The sequence below is a fragment of the Polyergus mexicanus genome, unplaced genomic scaffold, assembly GCF_030449975.1.
Source record: "Polyergus mexicanus isolate NDT 795.1 unplaced genomic scaffold, iyPolMexi1.0 SCAF_9, whole genome shotgun sequence".
Lineage (NCBI taxonomy): Eukaryota > Metazoa > Arthropoda > Insecta > Hymenoptera > Formicidae > Polyergus > Polyergus mexicanus.
In genome coordinates this window covers 3916793-3944639 of record NW_027223329.1, presented here as the reverse complement: position 1 = coordinate 3944639, position 27847 = coordinate 3916793, and the positions used below count along the sequence as shown (strand labels likewise).

The 27847-nt window shown below is 31.9% G+C and overlaps 1 protein-coding gene across 4 annotated transcripts in view; it reads left to right on the top strand.

Moving 5' to 3' along the window:
- The window catches only part of LOC138936212 (phospholipid phosphatase 1), a 38122-nt gene extending 12360 nt beyond the window's left edge, over window positions 1-25762 (top strand). Inside the window, exons 1-6 of one of the 4 annotated variants that reach the window (XM_070301424.1) lie at window positions 868-1064; window positions 3739-3907; window positions 20437-20591; window positions 22371-22606; window positions 23310-23430; window positions 23907-25762. In XM_070301424.1, coding sequence (XP_070157525.1) covers window positions 3844-3907; window positions 20437-20591; window positions 22371-22606; window positions 23310-23430; window positions 23907-24305 — 975 coding nt within the window. In that variant the 5' untranslated portion in view covers window positions 868-1064; window positions 3739-3843 and the 3' untranslated portion in view covers window positions 24306-25762. Of the gene's footprint in view, window positions 1-867; window positions 1065-3738; window positions 3908-18379; window positions 18643-20436; window positions 20592-22370; window positions 22607-23309; window positions 23431-23906 lie in introns of those variants that run through there. The other 3 variants (XM_070301422.1, XM_070301420.1, XM_070301423.1) reach the window with 3 other exon arrangements.
- Window positions 25763-27847: the final 2085 nt, after the last annotated feature.

Here is a 27847-nt window from a genome sequence, read left to right as displayed (position 1 = left end):
AATTATATAATAATTATATAATTATATTTTAATTGAAATATATTTTTTTAATTTTAATTAAATTATAATTAAATTTACATTGAGGGGAGAAGCTTTTCGAGATTCAATGCCGAGACACACTTCGATATTTTAAGTAAAATTGTACAATTTTTTGTCCCAACCCAAATTAACGCCGTGTATCATTTTTTCCCGTTTCTTTTTTATTCTCCCGGAAGAACATATTACATCCATCGAACGTCGTTTTGTCGTTAAGATGTAGGAAAAAAACGATTCGGATGATTTATAGAGTTGCATCCACGTTTGGGATAGGTCGTGAAAAGGAAGCTGCGAATCCAACAGGTGGTTGAAATAATCTCTCGCGACTCACTAGTGTGACAGAAGGATTCAAAGGACAATACTTCAGCCTTTGAAGACGATAATGATCCACGAGCGCGTTTATAACGAATGCGTTTTTGTCTCTCGTGTGTCTCGCGTGTGTTCCATTAAAGAAAGTAGCTTATTTGTTCTCCGTATTTCTGGCGATTAAAAAGCCACATGTACGTAACTTCGTGCCGAATACTTCAATAAAGATAGCTTCTTATCGGTGTTTAAACTTGATACGTAATCGTAAAAGTAATAAAAATTTCGAGAAAGTGATACAAAAATCTTGCGTCTCCCTCATTTCGAGAGTCAATATTTTTTTTTCTCAAACTCTGTAATGTAATTTTTAAAAAAAAGTTATTAAAACGCTTTGCGTTTAGATTTTTTCATTTACATTTTCGAAAAAGTCCGAGAATTTTTCGTAGATAATTACGCGAGATAATTGGTATTCGTGTTAAAATGCATATAACACGGCAAAACCATCGTTTCCCGATATCATTTACGTATAACAAAGCTTAATGTTATGAAGAGGGGAGAAGAGGGACAAGTATGCCAAGGGCGGCCCAGATGCCGTTAAGAGGTCGGTTCCTGTTGGAGATTCAAGCGGCATTTGAGCGTATTAGCGTGATAGAAATCCCGACATCTGCAATCAACTATTAACTGCTATTATTAGCGACCGAAAACAGTCTGCCTTCGTTGTAAAGGTGCGTTATTCAATATGCGAATTATGATAAAAAAAAGTTGCGTGATAACGCATTCGGCGATAGCGAAACGAGCCGCTTAATGTTTACCGACGAAGCGTAATTTGATGAAGTCTCCGTGTTCTCGATACGAATGATCTGCGTGCCAAGATCATTTTACGAGAAACACGCTAGAAAAATGACTGCTTGCATCTCTCGTGGCTTGCGGTGGAAAACCGATATCACTTGAGAAAACTCACGTATCATATATTGCTTTGTCAATTGACAATGGTGGATCAGAGAACTCGCTCTGTCTTCTTGGACTTTGATGACAAAAAAAAAATCGTTGGATAAACGTAACTTTATATTAATAGGACTGTTAATTGTAGCGGGCAAAATAACTTTGTTACGTTAATGAAATTCGACAATTATTTTTTGAATTTTACGCGGCATGATTTCTACCAAGATGTCTACTTCCTGGTGAAAACATGAAAAATCTTATATTTTTAGGAATTTCTTCCGCATCTAGAAAATTCAGGGAATTCTGCTGGAATTTCGTAGAAATTAATTTATTAATTATTTTATTTTATTTTATTTTATTTTATTTTGCTTTTATATTGTAAGCAGTTGGCAATCTGCCAATAAGCCAAATTGTGAATTACGTATTTATATATTATAAATATATAATTCACAATATATATATATATATCTAGATCTCTGTTTATATATTTACTCATACAGCACTGAAGCTTGCAACAACATTGCTGCAACATTGCAATATTGTATATTGCAGTTTAATGTTGCAGAAATATTGCAAAGACATTATTTTACAATATAACTTTAGCAATGTTACAGCAACATTCCGAAAATATTACAAAAAAAGTATTCGATAATCGCTAGTTCATTCGTTTACCGCTATGCGGCGCATGTTGCGCTATCTATTTCGAATTTAATTTTTAGTCACGATGATTATATAAAGTTTACACAAAAAAATATAAAGTTTATACAAAGAACGGCTAATAAGATTAAAGATATAATAACTATTTTTATTAGTTTAAGTTGTATGATATGATCCCAATACAGGGGACTCAGAAATTGAATTAAGAATTCTTTTAATAGTTTCCATTCTTATATAAAATCAAAAATTTGATAATATTTTTCTAATATGTAAGACACTTCAGATTTTAATAAATAAATTTTAAGATTATAAAAAGACAAGAGAGATGTGAAAAAAGTCGTTGTATGCGTAAATCCACCACAATCTTTTTGCATCCGGATATCTGAATATTTCGAATACAAAGAGATCGTGAATTTACACAATTGCAAATTGAGTTTTTTCTTATTCCTCTTAGATATTCTCTGTCACTGAAGAAAGTCGAATGTGTAAAATAAACCGCAAAATTTACATTTTATAATTTCATTATTATTATAATACAGAAAATCTATATATACACTAGATCCTGACTCTTACAGACCTAATTTCTTGTTACTTTTCATATGTTAAAGATATTATGTCGATAAATATACATAAACCATTATTGCATATATATTATATTGCTATGTTGCTGCAATATTATATTGCAATATTTCTGTATAGGCGGACATTTTACTGTTGCTGCAATATCATAACAACGTTGCAGCAACATTTTGCAATGTTTCTGCAATGTTGCAATCTTGCAGAAAAATGTTGCTGCAATGTTGTTGCAATCTTGCGGTGCAATATCTTAGCAAAATATTGAATATGAAATACATATTTTTCATTTTAATTTTCAGTCTAAAAATATGAAAATGCAAGTGAAAACTGTTTACCTTACGAAAACTACTCAGTTTTTTCAATGCGTTTGCAAATCTAGCACTTGAAACTTAGATGGCTCTGCGTTTTTCATAAAAAAAATTTTTGATTAAAAAAATGTAATAAAAAAAAACTTGTCTTTAAAAAGTTGCACCAAAAAATCTTCAAAATATACTTTTTACCTGGAATTTTGAATAAGAATACGTGGAAGATCAGGGAATTCTCAGAAAATTTTTTACAAGATTTGAATAGACATTCTGTTCACGCAAACAAATATATATACATAGAAACAATCTCAAAAATCAATAGAGACAATTAATAAAATGAAATTTCGCAACTTTCATTTTAAATCAGATTATAAAATTCTTATAAACTTTTGCACCTTTGCAAAAACTGAATTTAACTCGTAATATAACAGGATTTTGAAATTGCATAAAGTTAAAGATGCAAAAAACACGATCTTTGCTATATTGACAAATTTGTTAAAAGAAAAATTTTTTTCTTTTATTTATATTTCTCTTTTTTATTTACGGAATTTAGAGATCTTAAGAAAATAACATGTTTTGCAACGTTTTTGAAATAAATTTTTTTTCGACGAAGATATTAATATTCAAAATTATTATAAACTTTATATCAATAGCAATATATATTAATATTAAAATTATATTAGTTTGTTATTATACTTTAATATAAACAAAATATTTGACAAATGTATAATATTTACATATATGTATGTGTTTTGTATACAATAATATATTTTATATACAATAGGCGTCAAAAGTAACAGAAATTGTAATGATTCGTTACTTTTCGATTCTGCTAACTTATCATCATTATACGCGACTTTGCGTCTCACACACATCTTTCTATTACAAGTCTGATCTTTTGGCAAATCTTCTTTTTCAGAGATCCACGGAACAGTTGACAAGGTGCAGCACGATAACGCTAACGGAGGAGGTTGCGGAAAACATCGGCGGTGTAACGGCGACTCGTACCGTGTCCGAGAAGATCATGAGTGTCTGCAGAAAAACTATACGCTGGATATACATGTTCGATCTGGTCCTGGCGTTATCAGGTAAATTACACAACGAATTGTATTGATACAATTTGGAATGCGATCGATTTTTTTTTTTTTTTTATATTTTTCCTTCGCTCACACTCGTCCTCTTTCTGAAACTTTGTAATTATTATCGTTAGCGTTTCAAAGGATGACAAAAAAAAAAAAAAAAAAATGCGGAGCGGAAATTCTTGTATAATATTTACGCTATCCTGTGTATGTTTAAATCGATTTCTTGGCAAAAATTCGTAATTGTTTCTCGCGATATTTTTCGTGAAATGAGAAATTTCAACTACCGATATACATGTACGCGTTTTACTCGAAATTCGCAAATTAAAGTTTGCGGAAATAATCATTTCATTGCGTAATTCTTGCAAATTGAATTTTGAAGTTTCGTTTATTGCATTCCCCGTCGTAAATGTAATTTCACGTTGCGACGAAATTCCATAAAACGAGTTTGAGGATTATTCATACAACGTGTATATATAGGACATTTGATGTTTTTATATTATACATTTATATTTATTTCAATGCAAAATTAACAAATCTTTTTTAGCGACATTTCGCTGGTTCATCTCTCTTATTTACTTTCTTTTATTAAATATATGTATAAATATATATTTCCTCACGCGAGAGAAAAATTGCACAAATTTTGGATTTTACGGTGTAAGAATACACACGTTGCAAGAAATTTTCTAAAAATTCAAACACATTTTTATCTGAATTTTCAGATCTAGATGTCCGAAAGAAATTTCAGACGATCTGTCTTAATCGTCATAATTGTTTTTCTGAAAGTTCAGAAAAATCTATCTGAAAATTCAGACAGTGTGTCTGCAGAAAAGCTGCAGACACTTTGTTTTTTTTTTTTACGCTTCGATGAGCGTTTCCGCGATGCAAATCATCCTATTCTATTTCGGGTAACGCGTATAATAATGGGTCGACTTGTCGAATCTCGTACTTTAAAGTCCATTCCGCTAATTGGGCGCAGCGCGGGCTTTTATTAACCAGCAGCCATAAATATTCGTGCCCGGCGAATGTGCATGTCTTTACGCTAGACAGGAGGAAGTGTTAGCTTGTTAACTGACGCTACTGGCGCGTTATTGCATTAGCAAGCAAGCCGCGTCGGAACTAACGTGCGGCGCATTCTTCCTGAACAGTACATCCGTTAAAAGCGCGAACTGACGCGCTATTATAGTTAATTTGATCGAGAACATTCTCGCTATCAATTATTTCGTTTACTAAATCGCAAGATAATTCTCCTCTATTTGGAAAAATATTCCATTAATTCGAAAGATTATGCTTAAGGTGAAATAAAAAATATTATAATATGATATAATATTTTTTTTTCGAAAATTTATTTTTAAATATATTTCTACTTTTCTCAGAATATGGTTATTATATGTCATTTTTTTTCCCCCATTATATTTACGTAAAGAGTTTAAACGCGTAAACATTCTTTTATCGTAGATATTATTTTTTACGTTATTTTATATTATATCATTTTACCAAGAAAAAAGAGAGAGAAATTAAAGCCTACATTTCGATTACGCTTCTAATCAATTATTTCATTGGTATCAGACGAATCATGGAGGTGGAATAAAAATGCAAGAATTGTGAGATCGATATGGAGGGACCCATCTTTTTTTGTCCTCTCGTTTATGAACGCAGTCTTTTGTATAGAAGCGCATTTGCGTTGCGGGAATGAAACCACGCGTGTAATGAAGCCTGACAAGGAAACCGCGAACTGTGTAATGCAATATTACGAACGACTGTTTGACTAGAATTTTTACGGGTGTGTCACTCTCTTTGTGTAATGCAATATATTACGGGTGGCTGTTTAACTAGAATTTTTACGTACGGGCGTGTCGCTTTAAATACCTCTGTGCAACAGTCGCGTAATGCTGGCAATAAGCACGTATATATATATATATATATATATATATATATATATATATATATATATATATATATATATATATATATGAGACAATTATAAACGTACGAATGTTGTTTGAATACGAAAGATCTCTTAGAGAAAGAGAGCGCTGAGAAACTGAGCGTATACCAGATAAAATTAGTATTTATATTATATACAAAATTTTATTTGATTATTTATTTATATAAGAAATTAGAAGATATTTGCTGATAACACAGTTTAACAAAAAAAAAAAAAAATAGCAAAGTGGGACTAGTCGTTTCTTATAGGTTTTTGGACGCTGAACACGAGTCCGGTTTCGAAATTGCTCTATTACGTCAAAATTTTGAGAAATTTGCAATTAAAATTGTAAAAAAGAGCTATTTTCACGAACTTTGTCATATTATAGCTACAATGTGTGACGTGCTGGAAAAGTTTTATTGCAATCGAAATTAAGTATGTTATTAGGACTTTCAATCCTCAAAAGGAATTTTTGATGTCGGTTATGGTTAATAAAATATCCATAATTAAATATGGGGTGTATTGCAGAGGTTAGCTGTGACTTAGGTTATTGATGATTTACCAAATAGCTTACAATTATATTTATTTAAACTTAAGAGTTTTTTAGATCGCTGAATACAAATTCAATATCAAAATTGTCAAATTCAAAATGGTGGACTCAATATGGCGAGTGTCAAAATTTAAAAAATTTTTAGATTGCAATCTAAACATTTGAGTCCACCATTTTGAATTTGACAATTTGGACAATTTGGATTCGTATTCAGCGATCTAAAAACTCTTAAGTTTAAATAATAATTGAATGCTATTTGGTAAATTGTCAATGACCTAAGTCACAGATAACTTCTGCAATAATCCCATACAGCACCGAAAGATTGCAAAAACGTTGCATAGATCTTACATTGAAACATTGTAATATTGCATAGAAGTTGCGAAATATTTCTGCAATGTTACTGCAAGCCTGCGGCAACGTTGAAATGTCCGCCCTCAGAAATATTTCAATGTAAGACTACAGTAATGTTACGGTGCAATGTGTTTGTAATATTTAAATACATTGCTACAAATATGCAAAACGCTTCAAATTTAATACATAAACTTTGAGAACATATAAAAACATCCAAGAGAGATAAGAAAAAAGATTGTGAATTTACGCAATTACAACGAGTTTTTTCTCGTCTCTCTTGGATGTCTTTATATATTCTCCAAGTTTATCTATTAAATTTGAAGCATTTTGCATATTAAAAAATTATTATCAAATTTTTGCTTTTATATAAAAATGGGAACTATTAAACAATTTTCTGTTATCTAATTAACATCGCTATTTTATAAATTATTTACAAGTTTAAGAAATTGATAATGATTAAATAATTTAATTCATAAAAATTAAAATTTTATTTATATAAATATTAAACTCTATATCTTAAGTAGACAATAAACGGATAATTTTAACTTTTTTCGGATAATTATTTGTCCGATTTCTGAACACTCAATTCAATATCTGAATTTCCTGTGTTGGGATTGTATCAGACAAATTAATCTGATAAAAATAGTTATTATACCTTTAATATTACTAACCGCTTTTTGCAAGCTTCCCATACAGCATCGCAAGATTGCAACAACATTGCAGCAACATTTTTCTGCAAGATTGCAACATTGCAGAAACATTACGAAATGTTGCTGCAACGTTGTTATGATATTGCAGCAACAGTAATAAATGTCCGCCTACAGAAATATTGCAATATAATATTGCAGCAACATAGCAATATAATATATATGCAATAATGCTTTATGTATATTTATCGACATAATATCTTTAACATATGAAAATAATAATAAGAAATTAGGCATATAAGAATCAGGATTTAGTGTGTATATAGATTTTCTATATTATAATAATAACGAAATTATAAATTGCAAATTTTTTGGTACACATTCGACTTCCTTCAGTGATAAAGAATATCTAAGAGAAATAAGAAAAAACTCAATTTGCAATTTTGTAAATTCACAATCTCTGTATCCGAAATATTCAGATATGCAAAAAGATTGTAGTGGATTTACGCATACAAGTTTTTTCACATCTCTCTTGTCTTCATATAATCTCAAAATTTATTTATTAAAATCTGAAGTATCTTTTTTTGCATGTTAAAAAATTATTATCAAATTTTTGATTTTATATAAGAATGGAAACTATTAAAAGAATTCTTAGTCCAATGTCTGAATCCCCTGTGTTGGGGTTATATCATACAATTTAAGCTAATAAAAATAGTTATTATATTTCTAATCTTATTAGTCACTCTTTGTAAACTTTATATAATCATCGTGACTAAAAATTAAATGCGGAATAGATAGCGCAATATGCGCCGCGTAGCGGTAAACGAATGAACTAACGATTATCGAATACTTTCTTTGGAATATTTTTGGAATGTTGCTGTAACATTACTAAAGTTATATTGTAAAATAATGTCTTTGTAATATTTCTGCAACATTAAACTACAATATGCAATATTGCAATATTGCAGCAATGTTGTTGCAAGCTTCAGTGCTGTATGGGTTTATATAACCATCGTGATTAAAACTTAAATACGGGATAGATAACGCAACGCGCGCCACATAGTGGTAAACGAACGAAGTAGCGATTATCAAAAACTGTCTTTTGTAATGTTTTTGAAATGTTGCTGTAACATTCTCATAAAATATTACAATTCCATATTCCAATAATGTCTCAACAATATTTCATTGCAACTTGCAAGATTGTAACATTGCTGCAATGTAATTGCAATGTTCTGTGCTGTATGGGATATAACCTCATATTTAACCATGAATATCTTATTAACTATAACCGACATCAAAAATTCCTTTCGAGGGTTGAAAGTCCTAACAACATACTTTATTTTGATTGTAATAAAACTTCTTCAGCACGTCTCAACTGCTAAATGCGCGCGCATTCTATAAACTTCACGCATAGCAAGAGAGGAAAAAAATATGCATCTAAGGTATCCAACGGGCTTTAACCTCTTAACTGATTGTAATGCAGCCGTTACATACTAGTGTGAGTGTTGTATTCTCGCCCGCAACGTTTACCACATTTACACATGTGTGCTACTCATTGTCCATTCGTATCTTCGGAGCTCACATATGTAGCAAGTATGACACGCACGGTTAGTCAGTCGTGGATTAAGGAGACTCAAGGCTAATTTCAGTTTAGGGATCATTCTAGTCATATAAATGTGCGCATACACACATGTACGTTGTCGGACCACGCGGAAACGTGCGTCGTCCGGTTCATCTTCTTAATCATAAAACTGCACTGTTGGAAAATTTGGCTTAAATTTAATATATATCGCATGTTCTAAACGGACCACACAAATTTTTGTGTTAATTTAACATAATACGGATATGTTAAATGGTGACACTAATACTATGTCAATATTTCAACATAAAATGAATGCAAACTTAATAGTAATTTGAAATAAATTTTGTATAAAATCATATATCTTTAATGATAAAATTAATTTGAAAAAATGTTACTGAGGATCTGTAATCACTCTCACTCCTATTATAAAATAAAATCAACTTTTTTTTTCTATAAAAAATAAATTTTGTCATTAATAATACGGAACATATCTATTGTGTAAAATTAAAAATTAATATATATTGTTTTATTTTTACACTTTTTTAGTAGTTTATTAACACAATTAACACAACAGTAATATACTAAATTAACACATGAATATATTAATATTTAACGCAAAAATTTTGACTGGTATATTTTTTAACAAAAAAAATCAAATTTTCCAACAATGTGATACTGAATTATGCAACATTTATCGGCACGCTAGTTGCATAAAATGAAAAAGTATAAATTGATTGATATATTTAAACTTTTTTAGTTTGTTTTAATTTATATATACATATATATTATGAAATAAATATATCATACATACATATTAAAAATACGAATATAAAATATATCTATACAGTTATCAATAATCGAGATTTGAAAGAGCAAAAGATAATGCCCAAGAAAAGATATACATAAGATAAAAGAACTGACATAAGATATCATATATAATCGTATATATGATTTTATATAATTACGTAAGTCCATTTTTTCTCCGGTATATAATTTTGTTTCATAAATCTTCACGTATAACTGTGTTAAAATCTCGTTCGATAAATCCCAACATTTAACTGTGTTAAATTGAAAACTCGTGCCATGAAATATTAATTTATCATCATCAAGACTATTCTTCGAGAAATCAGTAACTTAAAATTTTATATAATTATTAAAATTTGAGATATACAAACACACATACACACACACAGAGTGTGTGTCACACACATATAAGCACATAAAATTAAAATAAGAAATACGGTAATATATCTTTGATGAAATAAATATATCTCGTTAAAAAAATATAAATATGCAATATATCTATTTATAATCATTTATTATATAATATATTAGGTGTACAACTTTGCTTCCGCCGTTTTCCTATAGATGGCTTCAGCGGTTCGGTGGTCGAAATAAATAGATCATAGACGTCATGCAATAAACTTGGGCATCTGTCAACATAACCCCATAGAAACATTAGTCGATTTGTGTCTGCATCATAAAGTTATTCTCGATTGAAAATGTCAGTTTACGAGCCAAATTCTCGTCATTTGCGGGAGGTTTTAATTGTCTGCTTCAATATGAAGAAATCTGCGGCTGAGGCTCATCGAATGCTCTCAAATACTTATGGTGAAGCCGCTATTAGTGAAAGAACGTGTCGTGAATGGTTTCAATGCTTCAAGAACGGTGATTTTCACGTCGAAGACCGGCATAGCGGTGGAAGAGAGAAGGTTTTCGAAGATGCAGAATTGGAGGCATTACTTAAAGAAGACTCGAGTCAAAGTTAAAAAGAATTGGGAGTGACTCAACAAGCAATTTCAAAACGCCTCAAAGACATGGGAATGATTCAGAAGCAAGGAAATTGATTTTGCAGCATGACAATGCTCGACCCCATGTTGCGAAAGTGGTCAAGACATACTTGGAAACGTTGAAATGGGAAGTCCTACCCCACCCGCCGTATTCTCCAGACGTTGCTTCCTCTGACTATCACTTGTTTCGATCAATGGCACACGGCCTGGTTGACCAGCACTTCCGGTCTTATGAAGAAGTAAGAAATTGGATCGATTCGTGGATCGCTTCAAAAGATGACCAGTTTTTGAATGCGGGATTCGTACGCTGCCTGAAAGATGGGAGAAAGTAGTGGCCAGCGATGGACAATACTTTGAATCATAAATGTATAACCAATTTTTTACAATAAAGCCTCGAATTTCGGAAAAAAAACGGCGGAAGCAAAGTTATACACCTAATATATGAATATCTGTGTGTTAAATTTTAATAACAGTGACTGATTTCTGGAAAAACAGTTTCGACGGCGTTGAGTTAATATGTCATTGCATGATTTTTCAATTTAACACAGTTAAACGTGGAAGTAAGAATGAATCACGATGCTGCAATTTTAGTCTATTCATTTTTCTCTACGTCATGATGAGACATCTCTCGCTGCAAAAGTGTGATAAGTGTGTATCTTAATCTTTGTAATTTGTCTTCCTTATGTATGATAAAACAATATATCTTGCGCAAACGTGGAAGATCAAGGCTATCGCGAATCCGAAGATGCAGCATCTTGATTCCCGAAAAAGAGTATAAATTTCATCCTTATAAAATGCAAATAAAACATGAGCTTGGAGATGGCGACTTTGATCGCCGTATTCAGTTTTGTGAAATAATGACCACGCTTATTGCACAGAATGAACATTATTTGAAAAATCTTTGCTTTAATGATGAAAGTACTTTTTATTTACGCGATGAGGTAAACAAGCATAATGTTAGGTATCGGTCCGATTTTAACCCGCGTCTTTACAGAGAGGGACATACGCAACGGCCTCAGAAGTTAAATGTTTGGGCCGGCATTTTAGTTACTACGTAACTGGACCTTTGTTCATCAATGAAAATTTAATAGGCAAACTTTATTTAACATTGCTGCGAGATGTCATTGATCCTTTGATAACTCAACTTGTTGAGAATGCTATTGGTGAGGATAACTAATTAGAATTCGATGCAGATAACATCCATTTTCAATAGGACGGCTGTCCTACACACTATCATCGTGACATACGCAATTATTTAGACAAAAATTATCCAAACAAGTGGATCGGGAGGAGGGGTTCGATTGAATGGCCCCCACGGTCTCTCGATTTAGCCTCCAACGATTTCTTCTTGTGAAGTTATTTAAAATCGGTAGTTTTCAGAATGCTTCCAGGTACAATCGAGGAATTCCGAAATAGGATAGTTGTAGCTTGTAGAAACATTCCTCCTCAAACATTTCAGAATGTAAGAATGTGAGAGTTTCACGATCACTTGTTTCACTGCATGGAAGTTAATGGTGCTCATTTTGAGCATCTTCTGCAATAACGGCAAGAAAATAACTAATGTCAGAGGAAGGAGAAGAAGAATGGTGGAGAGAGACAGTGAGAGAGAGAGAGAGAGAGAGAGAGAGAGAGAGAGAGAGAGAGATGGGAGGGGGGAGAGAATTTTGATTGAAAAAACACATTATATACAAAATTGGTCCTTTTTAGGACCACACACACACACAGTGGAGAGGGTTTGGAGTCAAAAAATATTACGGGAGTAATGAACTGTGGGGTCCTTCTCTCTACTGTGGCACACGCCCGCGCGCACATACACACGCACGCACACACACACAAGAGGCGTAAATCCAACCGTACAACGTTCACCTTGGGTACTGCGAATGCTGGCGGTATGTCAACTTCGAAGCTTTATATCTTGGGAATATAGTGTTTTGAAAATGTCTCGACGAGGGCTACAAGAATATGCAATAAAAAATGGGGGTTCTATTTAAGAAAACACCGATGAGCTTCATTTGACCTTTAATAGGTCACTCAAAGTCAAGTCCATAATTTTTATCATGTGTCCCCCTCAATATCCTATAACTTTTGTCTGAAACATTTTTCCATATTTAAAGCCGTTTCCGAGATCCAGGGATGGGGTCAGACTTTAGACATACCCTGTATATATATATATTACTTATACGGAGTGTCTCATTTTAAATGCCATAGGCAAATATTTCGAAAAATATGGAAAATGTAAAAATACAGAAAAATGATTCAAACAAAAGTTGCATATTTTGAAGGGGGCCATATGATGAAAATATGGATTTGACTTTGAGTGATATTTTAAGGTCAAACAAGGTCAAATCCATATTTAAATTTCATTTTTCCATTTTATTCCCCCCCCCCCCTGTTTATTGCATATTCTTGTAGCTTATTTAGAACTTTTTAAAACACTATAATAAAATTTTTCATTCAGTATTTTTTGAGTTATCTTATATCTTAATCTGACATATTTTGATATAAAAAATAAAATATCTCGTAAAATATTTAGTTTTCGATAATCTTACCGCAATACTTTTATGTACAGAATAATGAGATAAATCAATCAGTGTAAAAAAAAAAAAAATAAATAAATAATTGTTTAAAAAATACATTGTAAATAATTATATACTTTTCCAAAAAAATTTTCTTTTTATACCAGTTAATTTGTCTTATTATTGTGTACATAAAAGTATTATGGTAAGATTATCAAAAACTACATATTTTACGAAATATTTTATTTTTTATATCAAATATTTTGTCAAATTAAGATATAAAATAACTCAAAAAATATTTAATGAAAAAATACTTTATTATAGTGTTTTGAAAAGCTTGAGATAACTATAAGAATATGCAATAAGAAATGGGAGTTCCATTTAAGAAAACATCCATCACATTGACTTGGCCTTGGAAAGGTTCACTCATAGTCAAGTCCATATTTTCATCATATAGCCCCCTTCAAACCAATTGTCTAAAACACTTTTCCGTAGCTTCTATATTTTTCGAGATATTTGGCTGCGGCATGTAAAATGGGACACCCTGTATATTTGGACCAAGGATCCGTTACCAGTTGATGGCAATAAAAACGAATACTCGTCTACGCCAATAAATTGTAGAAAAAAAATAGTTTATCTCCATATATATAGTCTAAAAATATACATGATAACATTTTATGATACATGATAACATTTTATAGAGTATATTCAGATTGTCTCGATGTCATGCGAAATGATTTCGATCAATGGATATTTTATCGTTCGATAACCTTCATTTTTTTAATAAAAATGGTAACAATAAAAAATATATTTGTGTGTATAACATGATGCGATTTATTCGATATGATGGATCATTCGAATTCGAAATTGTTTTTCAACGAACTATTGCTTCACACGATGACGTTGTATATTTAGAAATTATATTTAGGAATTGATTAGTCAGCCTAAATCATAGTCATACTCGTAGAAGCAAAATGAGGAAATCGTGAACATTAATGTAAATAATGAAGCATTTTTTTACAAGCCAATTACGAACGATTTGTAAATCGCAATAAAATTCAAGGCAGACTTCTATTAATAATTTTATGCGTACAAAGCAGATATCGCGACATGTGATTTCGTACATATGTGTATATTTTACTTCCTTAAAAACATTTTTCTCGTTATACACGACGTATGAAATTATAAGTAGAATTACGTCCTGAAAATTTGTCGTGATTTATAGATCATTTAAATTAAACCAAACGGTCAAATTATTTTAGGAGAGAAATTTGTATATATTTATTTCGATATAACGTGAGAGAAAATTTAATTAATAATTAATAATCGGTTACATAAACAAATTTGACATTACTTTCGCATATAAACGGTACAATAATATCGCGCTACGATATTACGTTTGTGTTCTCATGTGTACAAAGGTTGCGTATTTTATTCGAAATTTATTTGCGAAAATCGTAATTATATACTTTAACGCGAGCTAGCATTATTTCTTGCGCAACTAATGGAATTATGCACGAAACATATAATATATTTGAGGACAAAAAGATTACTTGTTTTTTTTTTCTTTGCGCGCACATCACGTGGGGAGTGCATTCGCCCTTGATGGAATCGAAATCTAGACTTTCCCTCATGAAAGATGCACACCAAGTTAATATTGGAAAAAAAATCACCGCTCCTCATCGCGAAGATTTCTTAGGCATTTAATTAGGTAATCTTTATAATTCATAGAAAAAGGATAATATATTGTCAATCCGTTCGTTTTTTTATGTGTCTGATGTGTACGTGTTCTATGTGCTTTTTTATGTGTACAGATATGTACATGCAGCGGTAAAAATTCAGATTTATAGTCAAAATATATCTATATTAAGCAAGTGTGTTATACAACTTAATATTAAAATTTCTTATTTTTGTTACGCGTCTCTCTCTTTCTCTCTCTCTCTCGCTCTCTTTTTCTTTCTGTCTCTATATGTTTCTCAATATCATACATTGTAATATCATAAAGTTTCTTATCAACAGAGTTTATATTCAATTTTGATAATGGATGGCGTTATATGTTTATACATGCAATATATCTGTAAGTATCTTTGTATGCATGTAGGTGTATGTGTATATACATATATAAATATATATAACATATATATATATATATATATAAGATATATATATACAGAGTGTCCCATTTTAAAGGACCGACTCAAATATCTCAGAAACACTGCGTCAAATCGAAAAAACAAAAGTTGTGTGGCTTCAAGGGAGCCATAAGATGGTGACAATGATTTGACCTTGGAAAATCATTTGAAGGTCATGTGAAGGTCAACTTTAAAATCTTAAACGGAAACCCCCATTTTTTATTTAATATTCTTGTAGCTGACATCGAGAGTTTTCCAAAACACTATGATAAAGTATTTTTTTATTAAGTACTTTTTGAGTTATCTTATATCTTAATCTGACATATTTTGATATAAAAAATTAAATATCTCGTAAAATATTTAGTTTTTGATAATCTTACCGTAATACTTCTATGTTCAGAATAATGAGACAAATCAATTAGTATATAAAAAAAAATTGTTTTTAAGAAAATTATTTACAATGTATTTTTTTAAACAATTATTTGTTTTTTTTGGCACTAATTAATTTATCTCATTATTCTGTACATAGAAGTATTACGGTAAAATTATCGAAAACTGAATATTTTACGAAATATTTTATTTTTTATATCAAAATATGTCAGATTAAAATATAAAATAACTCAAAAAGTACTTAATGAAAAATACTTTATTATAGTGTTTTGAAAAGCTCTCGATATCAGCTACAAGAATATTAAATAAAAAATGGGGGTTTCCATTTAAGATTTTAAAGTTGACCTTCACATGACCTTCAAATGATTTTCCTAAGTCAAATTATTGTCATCATCTTATGGCCCCCTTGAAGCCACACAACTTTTGTTTGAAACATTTTTCGATTTAACGCAGTGTTTCTGAGATATTTGAGTGGGTCCTTTAAAATGGGACACCCTGTATAAATATAATTAATGTATTTACGTATACATTTTATGTACATACTAGCTTTAAGACCGCGCTACTCGCGGAGGTACATTTTTTTTTTGCAAGAGAAGGAAAAATACATTATATACACCCTGCCACCAGGTGTGGCGAAGTAATGTGGAACTCTCACCCACTAAAAACCCTCTCTGTACACGATTTCCTCAGGTTAAAACTAACAATCTTATCCCTTTTTGTGACATAACAATCTAAAGACCAATTTAACATTATATAGTTCAGTGTCTATGTGTATCAGTCAAAATCACATAGTAGCCACCCCAAAAATTTAGCAAAATTTTGGTACCAATTTCGAGAAAATCGGTCCATAAATGTGGGACATAGGGTGTGGGTGCGTCGGTAGGTGGGTGGGGATGTAAAAGTAAAAAAACCACATAGTAGTCATCCCCGAAAAATTTGCAAAATTTTGGTATCAATTTCGAGAAAATCGGTCCATAAATGTGGAAGTAGTTCGCGGTCAGATACACCGATGGACATCAGCGACTTATATGTATAGATATAGATGTATACTGAATCTGATAAATCTAATTTAATGATTAAATTCTCGCTGCTCTTAAGAGTTTTGGTGATATAAATAATCTAATCTAATGATGCATAATCAATATTTCTGGGCGAAACGGTTTCTGCGTCCAAATATTTTACATTACACCAACCTGATAACATTCTCGTTTCTGTTTTACGCTCTTCTGGTATATACCTACTCCGCAGTTCTCGTGGCAAATAAATAATTGTTATAATTTCCTATTGATATTAGAAAAAATATTATTGTGTTGTCGCTTCGCCAATTATCGTACACGTAGGATATTTTGTTCTGCAATTCGAGATGACTATAATGGAAATGCCTTTGCGAAATAGTGTGGAAATATAAGCGTGGAAATTAAGTAAACATTGCTTCCTTATCCGTCTTTCTATTCAAAATAGACTATAGTTTTCTGATATCAGGTATTTTAAATTATCTGACCAATTTTAATGTAAAAAAATCACCAATTGAATTTTTATGCAGTATCTATTTGGGATTTTTTTTTTTTAAATAGAATTTGTATATTCTATCAACTAGAATGATATATCTTTTATTTATATATTATATTTTTTATGAATATTATGATAAAAATACGAGCAAAACAAATTGATATATAGATGCATAATATAGCATCAATGATATAGCTTAATATAAAATTATAGATACATATGCTGGGACGTAGTAATGGATAATTTAATTATCATTTAGGTAATTAACTAAAACATTGTTCGTTCCATCGGTTGACATTATGTTATTAATATTAGCCGCACAATTCAATATTCCCGAATGTAACATAATATTTATGATCAGTTGCATTAAAATCGGTCAAATGTGATATCAGCCTGTGTTCTGTGTAATTCTACTAACACACACAACACACACACACACACACACACATACACACACAAGGGTGTAAGATTCGACCATGCGACCTCCACGCGGTACATCCTGGATAATACTAACGCTGGTGGCACCGTAAATTCTAAAGCTCATAACTCAGACAATTCTCATCAAAAATAGGTCATCAGGTAGTGTTTTGGAAACGTCTAGCTGTCATCTTTAATACTGTGTCATAAAAAATGGGGTATTCCATTAAAAAAATCATGTTGGCCTTTACTTCGCCTTGATGCCTCCACTTAAGGTCAAACGGATATGATCATTGAATAGAACTTTTAAAACCCTACAACTTTGGTTGGAAACATTTTTCTCAGAAAAGTTTCGTTTTCGAGATACTTGACCGTTTCTAGACTTTTCTAACACCCTGTATATGTATATATACATACAGTATATATATATATATATATATATATACAGGGTGTTAGAAAAGTCTGGAAACGGTCAAATATCAATCTTCACTAAAATTTGATCGATAGATACACATCGATCACAATATTTTTTTACGAAACGACCGATTGATCGCGACTGACAGGTCTATTATACGTCCTCTACATTCTCGCGTATCATCATGAAAGCGATTTCAAGCGTCACATCTGCACATGCGTACTAAATCGTCGCCGCCGATGACAACATAACGTGTACGACATATTGCTTGTGCAGAGTGCTCGCGTTAATAAGCGAGCGACGACATCGCGCGCCGAGACGACGTTTGTCATTTCTTTCTTTTCATCATCTTTTCTATCTTGCGAGACGCGGCTATTATCCATTTCCATTTTTGGAGAAACGTTCGCGAAAGAAGTTTTCCGATATGAACGAGCGGCAGAAGAGGAAATCCGACAAGAGCCGGCCGATGACGTCACGTTTACGTGCGAAGTGGTCTCGTCGTAATCAGTATGCTATCAGTACGTACGAGAGGAAGATATACGTATGATCCAGGAGGAAAGATATTTACTATGATAGTATCGGTCATGTTAACAACAAAGTTCATACGAACATGAACATTCGATTCTGAATAATCCAAAATAGATCTATTTGACAGCTAAATACAAAAATATCGTAAGTAGAAATAAGGAATAACAAGTTACTTGCTGCTTCTGATATTGCGGTATGTTTAATAATAAATAATCAATTAATAATATATTCAATTAATTAATTAATATTCAAAAATCTTATCGCACATTTGAATCTCGGATGCTGCATTGCTGGTTTGACCCTTAAGCATTTTACTCTGATATATATATATATCCTTCGGACAACGTCACTTACGACAATCAAATAATGATGGTTTAGATTGCATTATACTCTATTAGAGTTGCGTCAAAGTAAACACGAGAAGAGGGACAGAAGCAGATTTGCATACGTGTATCATATTCAAAAAATAGCTTTTTCTCGGAAAATAAATTAAAATCGTGTTTATATTATCTTTTATTCTCATATAGTGACCAGCACTATCGTCTTTTAGAAATATGGAGAATATATGATAATTCGTGTCCAGGAATTACATAACACTATTCTTCAATAAAAAAAATGTGACGATTTCTCAAAATGGTGATGCGATGGAATAATTTGGAAACTAGAGTTATATAAAAAAAAAAAAGGATACTGGAAATTACTAGTCCTATTCCAGTTTTAGGGAAAAAAATTTTTTGTTTAACATTTTATAATCAATATAAACATACATATACGAGGATGTCTAAAGCGTCGAAATTTTTATAAGAAAAAAATTAAGATGATTTGGAAATTGCTTAATCTGTTCAAATAAAGTATCTGTTTAAATATAACAAACGGTTTAAATAAAATTATAATAAATAAAAATTTGATGTATTATAACACACTAAATTAATGTGGAACATATGTATAATATGTAAGTTGGAAAAAAGACGTTTAAAGATACGCGATATATGTATATATATATATATATATATATATATATATATATATATATATATATATATATGGTATATATACACACATGATAATAGAAATGTATATATGTATATATATACATGACAATAGAAATGTATATACATATATGTATATGTATATGTATGTATATACAGGGTGTCCTAGACCATCCGTACACCCCTTTTCTTTCAAAAACTGAGCATTTTAGAGAAAAACGTTTTGAACAAAAATTGTATGGTTTTGAGGGGAACATAAGATGGTGTCATTGGTTTGACCTTGGATAGCATCGTTAAGATCAAGTCAAGGTTAATTCCTTAAACTAAAGTTAAGATAATTTCTTAAACGGAATTCCCTATTTTTTATTGCATATTCATACAGCTCATGTCGAGAGCTTTCCAAAACACTATAATAAAGTATTTTTTCATTCAGTACATTTTGAGTTATTTTGTATTTTAATTTGATATATTTTGATATAAAAAATTAAATATCTTGTAAAATATTTAGTTTTCGATAATCTTATCGTAATACTTTTATGTACAGAATAATAAGACAAATCAATTAGTGCAAAAAAAAAACAAATAATTGTTTAAAAAAATACATATACATATCATATACATAGTCATGTATATATATACATATATACACACATATATATATATATATATATATATATATATATATTGCAATATATAAAATTCAGCATACACACACACATATATATATATTGAATTTTATGTATTTGTTGCGATATGGTTTATGTATAAAATTAATCCTGACTCGTTGCGTTTCAGTAACTGTACTTCTGGGGATTTTGGAATTCAACGTAATACCATATCAGCAAATCGGCTTCTTTTGCAATGACCTAAAGATCTCGTTCAAGTTCACGGGCGACACGATCTCCATGAGTTTATTGATAATCTTCAGCGTCACCCTGCCCATAATAGTCGTAAGTACCGCGCTTTCGTTTCTATTTCCTCCCTTATTTTTGGTCGCGTACGACATAAATTCATGCAAGTCAAGGGTTACATTTATGATTTTTACATTTCTATTATCATGTAGATCACTTTGAAAATACAAATTGAGCACAACGATCGTGAATAAGCAGTTCACTCTAATCTCTTTTTTGTATCTATGTTAACTGTAAAGAATAAATTATTAAGACATCACTCAGCGAGTACAATACTTATCTAAATTTATTTTCCTTTCTTTTTTTAAAAAATCGATTTAATCAATTCAAGAATCGCAGGCAAGAGTAATATTTCGTAATATTTTGAATAGCAAAGCTCGTATCTAAAATAAGCATCGCAAAATACAAATCCCATTTTTGCGCCGAAATATTATAAAACATAAAATATTTTCAGTGAAAGTATATAATCATGTGGATACGCGTAAGGAAAGGAACAATAGAAAAAGAAATTTCTTAAATATATTATTAATGATCTTCATTATCGAAAATATGTGGCAGTATGCGAATAAAAATAATTCCCTTCGACATCTGATGCGAAAAAAAAAAATTCATTATTTTTTCCTTATGATGAATATTATAATCCAACATGATTGCATTACGAAAAGCCTGAATGTTATATTGGCCGTACAATCTTTATAAAAAGAGAGTGATTGAATTGAAAATATTAATATTAATACTTTTCGGATCAAAATGAATGATATATATATGCAAATAAAATAGTTAAATAATAATATATTTTTATATATTTTGCAATTTGTATATTATTTGCTGTCATTTTCGATTATTATAATACCATCGGAAGGTAAAATGTTAAAAATTTTTGACATAAATGTGCTTTGCAATTTGAAAAGTAGGATACAAATATTTCAGTAACAAAGGCCTAGTTTAGACCGATATACTTTAATACGTATTAAGTACTATACTGGCCATTCCTCTAAAGAATGAAATAGTTGTGATTGGTCAATATAATATTTAATACGTATAAAAGTATATCGGTGTAAACTAGGCCATAGAGAGATGTACAACTCTAAAATTCCAGTAAACCAGGCCTGACTAGTAGCTACGTAGAGCACGCGAGGAAGAGAACATAACATTGTATCACCTCTTCGCGCAGCTGCCTCTTCCCGTCTTTCCCCTCTGGCCCCTTGATCCATCTATCTCCTCCACATATAGCCGTCATTCTCGCGTGTGAAATAGGAAAGAGGGGAAGAGGCAGTCGCGCGAAGAGGTGGTACATTCTTCTCCTCGCGTGCACAACGTAAGCCTGCAGTAAACTTTAATTATTTACAAAAAAATTAATCTGAATGAATTGTAATGAAACCTTGCATAACACATTTTGAATATTTAAAATACTTTTATAAAAAAAAGAATGAGATTTTTATCAGTGTTTGTTACGCATAATAATGAGCCCATTTAGCGTATTCAACAGTTGAGCATCTTATCGATATTAATTTGCTGGTTGTAAACGTAAGAAACAATCACGTTCGATTGCTACCTAACTGTTGCGCATGTCCGCTGAATGTAGCCAATGTTATGTTCCCAACGTTACGTCAAGAATACATATAACTTTCACTTTTCATCGCAATCCATGTTGTGCGTGTGAATCATTGACAAATTCTTTGCGTTCCTTTTGAACGCGATATAAAACAATCTATGTATAATTTTTTTATTATCTTAGATATGACATATACGCAAGGTTAAGGAGAAATTATGACGCCAGTGAATAACTTAACAGTATCCACACATGATCGGTTTCAGATGTGGATCGCGGAATATGCCTGCCATCCCGCCGACAGTTACAGAAGCAACTTGCCGGGTCACGACCAGGTCGAGTTGACTAGGAACAAGCAGCTTTGGTCCTGGTATAGTCATTATTCCATAGGACTTGTTACGCTCACGCTCGTCTGCGAAGTCATGAAAGTCCTAATCGGCGAGCCGCGGCCGCACTTTCTCGACACATGCAAACCGCGCGAGGCAGCCAACTGCACCGATGAGTAAGCACAATCTTTCCCTATCCCTTTCCCCTCTCTTCCCGCGTTCTCTTTTGTTTCAACTAGTTATTATCAGAATGCAATTGGGTCGATTTTCTTCTCGTACTTACGGCGTGGGCGACGAGACACGGCCGGAGTATGTTCATGGGCTAACTACACCTCTAATGGGTTCTAATGAAGAAACCGTGAATTATAGACATTGTAGACATTTGATGTCTATGAGACGCGGTAAAATATCAAAGGGGAATTATCGGCAAAGATAAGGGTAAAGAGTGAACCTGTTGATTGAGTTGAATTGCAGTCTCTATGAAGTCTATATATATATGTAAATATAGAAAAATGTTAATCTTTTGCATAAGCCTAGTTAACTACGTTTACCGATTGTGAGCGAAGTAGATTCGTTACGCGCAGGCGGTTATATAATCTTCCCTAATCTATATCTTGTAGTATATTTCATATATCGGTTTATCTAACTCCTTATTTTACTCGAGTAATCTGATAAATGTAAAATATAAAAAAATTTATATTTATATATTACTATTAATGGGACAATAAAAAAAGAACTATTTTAGGTTCTCTCTCTTCCCTGGATATAACCGACAGCTTTTCAACATATTTAAATTTTATTTTATGTACTTATATATATATGCGCCTAATCCGAGAAAACAAATATAGTTATGTATACGTCTCTCAATTTTTTTTACAGATACATCAGTTCTTACACGTGCACGAATACCGAGTTTTCCGACTGGTTCGTTAAGGATTCCAGCAAATCCTTTCCTTCCGGTCATTCGGCTATCTCCCTCTACACGAGCATCTTCTTAGTGGTAAGAAATTATTATTATTATTTGAGAAAATTTATTTTTTGTGTAACTTATACTAACAATAAGAGAAAAGGAGAGAATGCGTCTCGTCAAATTATCCGTAAAGTTCAGCAATCTGTTGGTAATACAGAGAGCTGAGATGCCAGCATCGAGTACTTCTCCTCGGTATCGGTAGCCAGTATATAGGATCAACGAGAATTAAAGAATTTGCAAAAAAAATCTATTAATGGAATATCGATTTTCGCGGGACGCACAATAGGTAGACGATAAACGCGTGTCTCGCCAAATAAATTTGCGGAAGTAAACATAGAGCGATTTGCGCTCCGAAGTGGAGGAAAGGAATCGAATATTTCGGCCGAGGGAATTCTTTTTCCGCGTTGAATAGATATCACTTGCAAAATAAAAATAAAAAACAAAAGAGATATCGATTTTTTCTTTTTCTCCTTTTTTAAAAACGCGCATTTACACGCATCGCACAGTGGTACCTGCAAAACCGTTTGCCGAATCGGACGTTGTTTCTGAAACCGTGGCTGCAGTGCCTGATGTCCATGTGGGCCGTGACGTGTTCGATGACCAGGATGAGCGACAATCGGCACCACTGGTGGGACGTACTTGCCGGCAACGCTCTCGGCTTTCTGTTCGGTCTCTTCGTCGTCTTGGTCCCCTGCCGTCACTTCTGCCTCGGGCGTATCGGCGCCGATATCGTCGTCGCCCCGGAGACAGCGCACGCCCTTAACGAGCCCCTGGAGAACGGCCAGATTGGCAGTTTCGAGAAACAACGTAAGCATAGCGTCAAAAAGCTGCTCGATCCCGTCGTCGTCGATATCTCGGAAGGTCGTGAGATGAAGGACATCGCGGCCAACAATTGGAAAGAATAAATAAATGAGAAATGGTTGCATTCGAACGGTTTGGAGGAACAGGAGAGAGGAAGAGGGGAGCGGAAGGGGAGGGAAGAATACATTGTAAAAAAATGACTGACTGAAACTTCCTATATAGTACAAAAAGATTGCAGAAACATTACATAGATATTTCAATGTAACAATGAAATATTTCATATACATTGCGAAATATTGCTGCAAGATTGCAGTAGCATTGCAATGTAACATTACAGTAATCTTACAATGTAACATACTTGTAATAATGCAATGCATTACTGTGTAAATGTATCTATATAGTATATACAGATGTTTTTTATCTTAACATTTACGTTTTTTAAACTACTTTACATGTGTAGTTACAAATATGTATACATATATATTATATGACGAAAACACTTGGTAACGTAATTAAATAAATAATAAAATAATTTAATTTAAATAATTTAATTCGTAAAATTTAAAATTTTATTTATATGGATACTAGACTCTATTTTACATGTTAAATAGACAATAATTGAATGATTTTAATTTTTTCGGACATTTATCTATCAGATTTCCAAACAATCCAATATCTGAATTTCCTGTGTTGGGATTGTATCGGAAATTAAACTGATAGAAATAATTATTACATTTTTAATCTCCTGCTAGTTGCTTCTTGCAAGTTTTGTATAATTCTCATGACTAAAATTCAAATACGAGATGGATAATGCATCGCGTGTCGCATAGCGGTAAACAAACGAACTAGCGGCTGAATACTGTTTTTTTTTGTAAAGTTTTTGGAATGTTGCAGTAATATTTCTTATGAAATATTACACACAGTGACATATTCCTGTAATATCTCTACAATATTGCATTGCAACTTGCAAGATTGTAACATTGCTGCAATGTAATTGAAATATTCTGTGCTATATGAATTCAGACAAACTGTCTGTAGATTTTTTGCAGATATGCTGTCTGAGCTTTCAGAAAAGTGACAATTAAGACAGATAATTAAGACAGATTGTCTGAAATTTCTTTCGGATATCCCGATCTGAAAATTCAGACAAAAATTGGTCTGAATCTTAGGCAATTTTTTTACAGTGTAGTAGATGCGAGGAACACAAAAACTTTGGGAGCATTCTGATGAATCGCGTTCTCATTTTTGAGAAGAGATTCTGTTCAAAAAACACAATGTCAGAAATAGATTTTTTTACGGTTGTACCTGGTTCTGTTCTAAGTAGACGCGTACCTGTGTATGATGAACATAGCATGGCATCAGAGAGAAACGACAATAATAAAATGAAATGATAATAGAAAGAAGCTTCGCACAATCGCGCGCGTATCAATGCATTACCAAATACATATCTGTTCGCGTTTCCTAAGAGATAGGAATCATTGGAGTAACTGTCTTTGAGAGATGGTGGTTTTTAGCTCAAAACTTACATTCGCGAAACGAAACATCGCACGCGAGATTTATTTTTCTATTCCTACACATTGCTCAATTCGATGAAACGGTCGAACATTTTTACATTTTGCTGAAGAAATGTACATATCAGAATCAGGGACGCGTCGAAGTTCTGATAGATCGCAAAGTGACGTTAGAATCGAAAGGAGGTTTGTGATTTTGTGCCATTTTACACTGTAAAAAAAATTGACTGAGATTTCAGCAAAATGTCTGCAGCTTTTTTGCAGCCACTCTGTCTGAATTTTCAGATAGAATGCTATCCGAATTTTCATACACGCTTAAATTTTCAGATATACTCTTCTGAAGTTTCAGAAAAATGGCTCTGATGATTAAGGCATTGTCTGAAATTTCTTTTAGACATCCAGATTTGAAAATTCAGAGGAAAAAGTGTCTGAATTTATAGAAGATTTTTTACAGTGTAATTATTGACCAACTTGCTCAGTTTTGATTTGTAACGTGAGAAACTCGCGTGAATCGAATCGATTTATCGCAATTTAATAATTCTGACGATATGAGATAAGACGGTGCATCCGAGATACATTTCGTTTCGCCGATGTTGAGACTTCTTCTCTCTTGATGCCTCAAATTCTCCACTCGTTCTTATCAGTAATTTACACTTACGCTGCCGCAGCCTTACATTATTCAAGTATTTCCTCGCTTTAATCTTCTGATGCACTTTGAACATCAAAATAGAGATGAGCCGCATACGAGTTTCAATTTTGTTTTAATTTATATTATACCACGTGCAATTTTTAGAAATTTTAATAGATTGAAGTGGCATCAGAAGATTAATTCGAAAAAATATCTGGAAAATGAATTTTATCCAAAATTAAATTAATTTATTCGTCTAATATTTAAGGATACTTTTATAGATATGTCTTAACAATCTTATATTCACATTCCAAAATGTTACTTTTATATTTTTACATATTGCGAAGCGAGATAATTTTTAATTTATTTACGAGTGAAATATGATCAGTAATATATATAATGAGATTGATATATACAAAATATATTACAAAAAGATCTTTTTAACGGATGCTTAGAGAGAAAGAGAGAAAACGAAGAGAGAGAGAGAGAGAGAGAGAGAGAGAGAGAGAGAGAGAGAGAGAGAGAGAGAGAGAGAGAAGTGTTAGAAATATGAATGCGTATTTAAGAAACGAGCGAAAAAACTTGTATTATAAATAATAGTATTATTATAATCATATAGTATTATCATCTCGTTTTATTATCATTAAGTTTGAGAAATGGACGTTAATAGAGCGATTTTTAATGCGAGATGGCTCTTGTACTGGCTTTTGAACTCGCGGAAAAATCCATTCGCGATAAGAGTGTCACGTTCGACCCAGGTCTCGTACTTGAATACTTTCCACGAGTATTAATATATTGAATAACGCTTACGTACGTACACGAACATAAAGTGTTCACCTGTCAAAGTTATGGACCATAAATATAAATATTGTTTATATAGTACAATGCGACCACACGCGCGGTGGATAATGGCAAGTTATGCGAAATTAAGATGATCCCATACAGCACCGAAAGATTGCAAAAACGTTGCATAGACCTTGCATTGAAACATTGTAATATTGCATGGAAATTGCGAAATGTTTCTGCAATGTTACTGCAAGTCTGCAGCAACGTTGAAATGTCCGCCCTTAGAAATATTACAATGTAATATTACAGAAATGTTACGGTGCAACGTATTTGTAATATTGAAATGCATTGCTACAAATATGCAGAACGCTTTAAATTTGATAGATAAACTTTGAAAATATATAAAGACATCCAAGAGAAATAAGAAAAAAAGATTGTGAATTTACGCAATTACGAATTTTTTCTCTCTTGGATGTCTTTATATATTCTCGAAGTTTATTTATTAAAATCTGAAATATCGTGCATATTAAAAAATTATTATCAAATTTTTGGTTTTATATAGGAATGGAAACTATTTAACAATTTCCTGTTATTTAGTTAACATCGCTATTTTATAAATAATTTACAAGTTTAAGAAAATAGTAATGATTAAATAATTTCATTCATAAAAGTTAAAATTTTACTTATATAGATATTAAACTCTATTTTATCTTAAGTAGAC